Source organism: Phytophthora infestans, genomic scaffold (assembly GCF_000142945.1).
Source record: "Phytophthora infestans T30-4 supercont1.117 genomic scaffold, whole genome shotgun sequence".
Lineage (NCBI taxonomy): Eukaryota > Oomycota > Peronosporomycetes > Peronosporales > Peronosporaceae > Phytophthora > Phytophthora infestans.
Window position 1 is genome coordinate 206,505 of NW_003303642.1, and position 2,708 is coordinate 209,212.

Consider the following 2,708-nt stretch of genomic DNA (forward strand, 5'->3'; position numbering starts at 1 on the left):
TCAAATTTACTTTTCTCGGTGCTGCTGTGTATTTGAAGGTTGAAAGTAAAGGACAACAATTGCGAAATGTGCGTTGATATCAGCTACATGTAGTAATCGAAGTACATAAAATATCAAGACTATTTGACCATGCAGAAACATTTTTGTACAGTGGTAGAACGTTTGCAATCAGCCCAGACCCGACATAGTTAAGACCATGCTACTAACGTTTCTCACCAGTGTCACGCTATCTAGCAAGAATGCTCGACTTTGTTTATTTTGCTATGGTTTCTTCATAGCGTAAGCACATGAGCGTTTAAAGATATGCTGAACGCTGGAAATAGGAGTATGTTCTGTTCCTTGTGACACAACAGTGCTTCGACGTGCAGCCGAGCTCAAATTTGCGACCGAACTCAAATGTGAGTTCTGTGCCGGTAGATCATTACATAGGGTATCACCTATGTGTGACGGCTCTTTGACACCCTCCGTACTTGCCCAGTGGTGCGTTGCTGGAGACGTTCGAAGAGCAAGGTCACTTTTGTCATGTCTGGAGCTGCTGTGGCCTCCACACGCGAACTTAACACAGGAACTGGGTTTTAAACATGCGAACTTAATGGCCGTTCGGCTCCTGTCCAATTGGGGACTTTCTCTTAGTTAATCATCCCACCCACAAGTTGTGGGCCACAACAGCAAACGTATTACATGTAGTATTTAGGGTGTATTCCAGGTCTTGGGATTACTACCGAGGGGTAGTCGTAGCTCCTATGCAAGCCGTTTCTTTCGCTAGTACATGTGCGTAATCGTCGCGCTTACAGCTGAAATGTCCATCCCCTCATCACGACTGACACGTTCATGTTCGACATCTTTATTGGCTCAAACATCTCCGAATCAAATCGGCCAAAGCTCGATACGTCCCCATCAGCCGAAGCTGTCATGAACGCCGACAACGCACAATCCATTCACTGACGTTGAAGGCACTCGCCAAAGTCCCGATACGCATGTCGACCACCAGCTACCAGATCGAGGACGGCTTCGTGTCCACGTCGGCCGGCAGCTCCGTGCTCAAGGCCACACTGGATGTGGATGTGCTGGATGAGAGCGCGAGCGACACTTCCACGGCGTCGCTGGTTCCCACGCCGCAGCACAAGCTGCGAGCTGCTCACTCGGAACTTAGCAGCCGCCTCTTCCCGCGTACCGAACGCTTCTGCTCAGGCGCTGAAGCTGTGCTCCGCGTGGCCAGCCATGTGAGCGCCAACGTTTTCGAGTACCCATTACTGCCGACGGCCGACGGCGCGCAAACACAGGAGATCAAGCGCAAAGCCCGCGCACGAGTAGTCTCGCTCGAGATTCGTCCGGGAGCAGCGGATGCTGTGCGTGGCGCGCTGGCTGTGGGTGCGTCCTCGGCCGCGCTCATCCCGTCGCAGACATTGCCGATGTTCTTGCCCAGCCTCTTCCAGCTGGCACAGAACGCCGCGGCGTCGGCGCCCGCCGTTTTTCATGTGGCGTGCGAGGCAATTCGCCGTGACATGGCTGTCGCCAGCTCGTACGAGCCACTGTACGCGTTACAACACTCAGGTGCATTGTTGCTTAACTCGGCTTCACCTCAGGAATGCCATGATTTGGCAGTCGTGGCTCACGTGGCCGCCCAGCGCCTCCGAAAGCTGTTGATTCACTTCTACGATGGGGCGCGTGTCGCTCGTGAGATGGCCAAGGTAGAGACGCTGACGGAGGAGTCGCTCGAGACTCTCGCTGCGCTCCACTCGACGGCACAAATTGGAGATGTTGTGGAGCAGGTGCAGAAAGTAATGGACGACCTGTTTCACGTACTGCAACATCAGTACCGTGTGTACGAGTACTTTGGTGCCGAGGATGCTGAGTTTGTTGTGGTGGTTGTTGGTGAGGCTGCTGCAGCACTGAAACAAGCCGCGGCGTACGAGCAAATGCTTGGTACCAAGGTCGGCGTTGTGCAGGTCCGTCTGCTACTTCCGTGGTCGCACAGAATGTTTGCGCAGGCGCTTCCGACCACAATTAAACGTGTGGTTGCTCTGGAGAATGTGGCGCCAAGTGCGTTGACTTTCCAGCGTGGTCTGCTCACTCAGAATCTGCAGGTGTTCTTCCAATCGACGTACTGGCAGCCGGTCGTGGAAGCTGCCCCCGTCGTGGTGACTGGCGTGTACGGCGGTGTATTCCGCAACTCCACATTCTCAGTGGGTATGGGGCGTGCTGTTCTGCGTCACTTGGCGACGGCCTCTTCTCGCCGCGCCTTCGTTGTGGCTAAGAGTGAGAAACTGTACGATGCTGCTCTGGTGAACGCAACATCGGAGAGCAGCCAAGCAACGAAGTTTGACGTGGTGTATGGTGAGTCGCTGGAGCTTGAGGGCTCGGCCGCTTACACGAAGCAATTTCTCTTTTACGGCTTCGACGATGTGGAATCGGACACTGCGCGTGCCGGTACCGAGACTAACAAGCTGTTTGAGTCGACTGTGGACCTGTTGAACAAGAACCCGGCCACGCGAGTGAATGCTGTGGTGACTCACAGTGCCGGCGAGGAGGCTGCAGAGCGTCCCGTGTCGACACTGGAGGTGCGTATCGCTCTAGACGGTGGCAATGGACCAGTGACGTCGGAACCTGTTGAACAAGCGGACGTGGTGGTGGTGAACCGCCCTGAACTGCTCGCTCACTACGATGTAGCTCGCAGTGTAAAGCAGGGCGGCAAACTGTTGGTACTT

General features: G+C 54.5%; 1 protein-coding gene across 1 annotated transcript; it reads left to right on the forward strand.

The window, feature by feature from the left end:
- Nucleotides 1-949: 949 nt before the first annotated feature.
- Nucleotides 950-2,682, forward strand: PITG_20073 (pyruvate-flavodoxin oxidoreductase, putative; the record flags this gene model as incomplete). The annotated part of the gene is made up of 2 exons (XM_002895946.1): nt 950-2,561; nt 2,671-2,682. The coding sequence occupies 2 exons, from the start codon at nt 978-980 to the stop codon at nt 2,680-2,682; spliced, it is 1,596 nt and encodes a 531-aa protein (XP_002895992.1).
- Between the last annotated feature and the right edge of the window lie 26 nt (nt 2,683-2,708).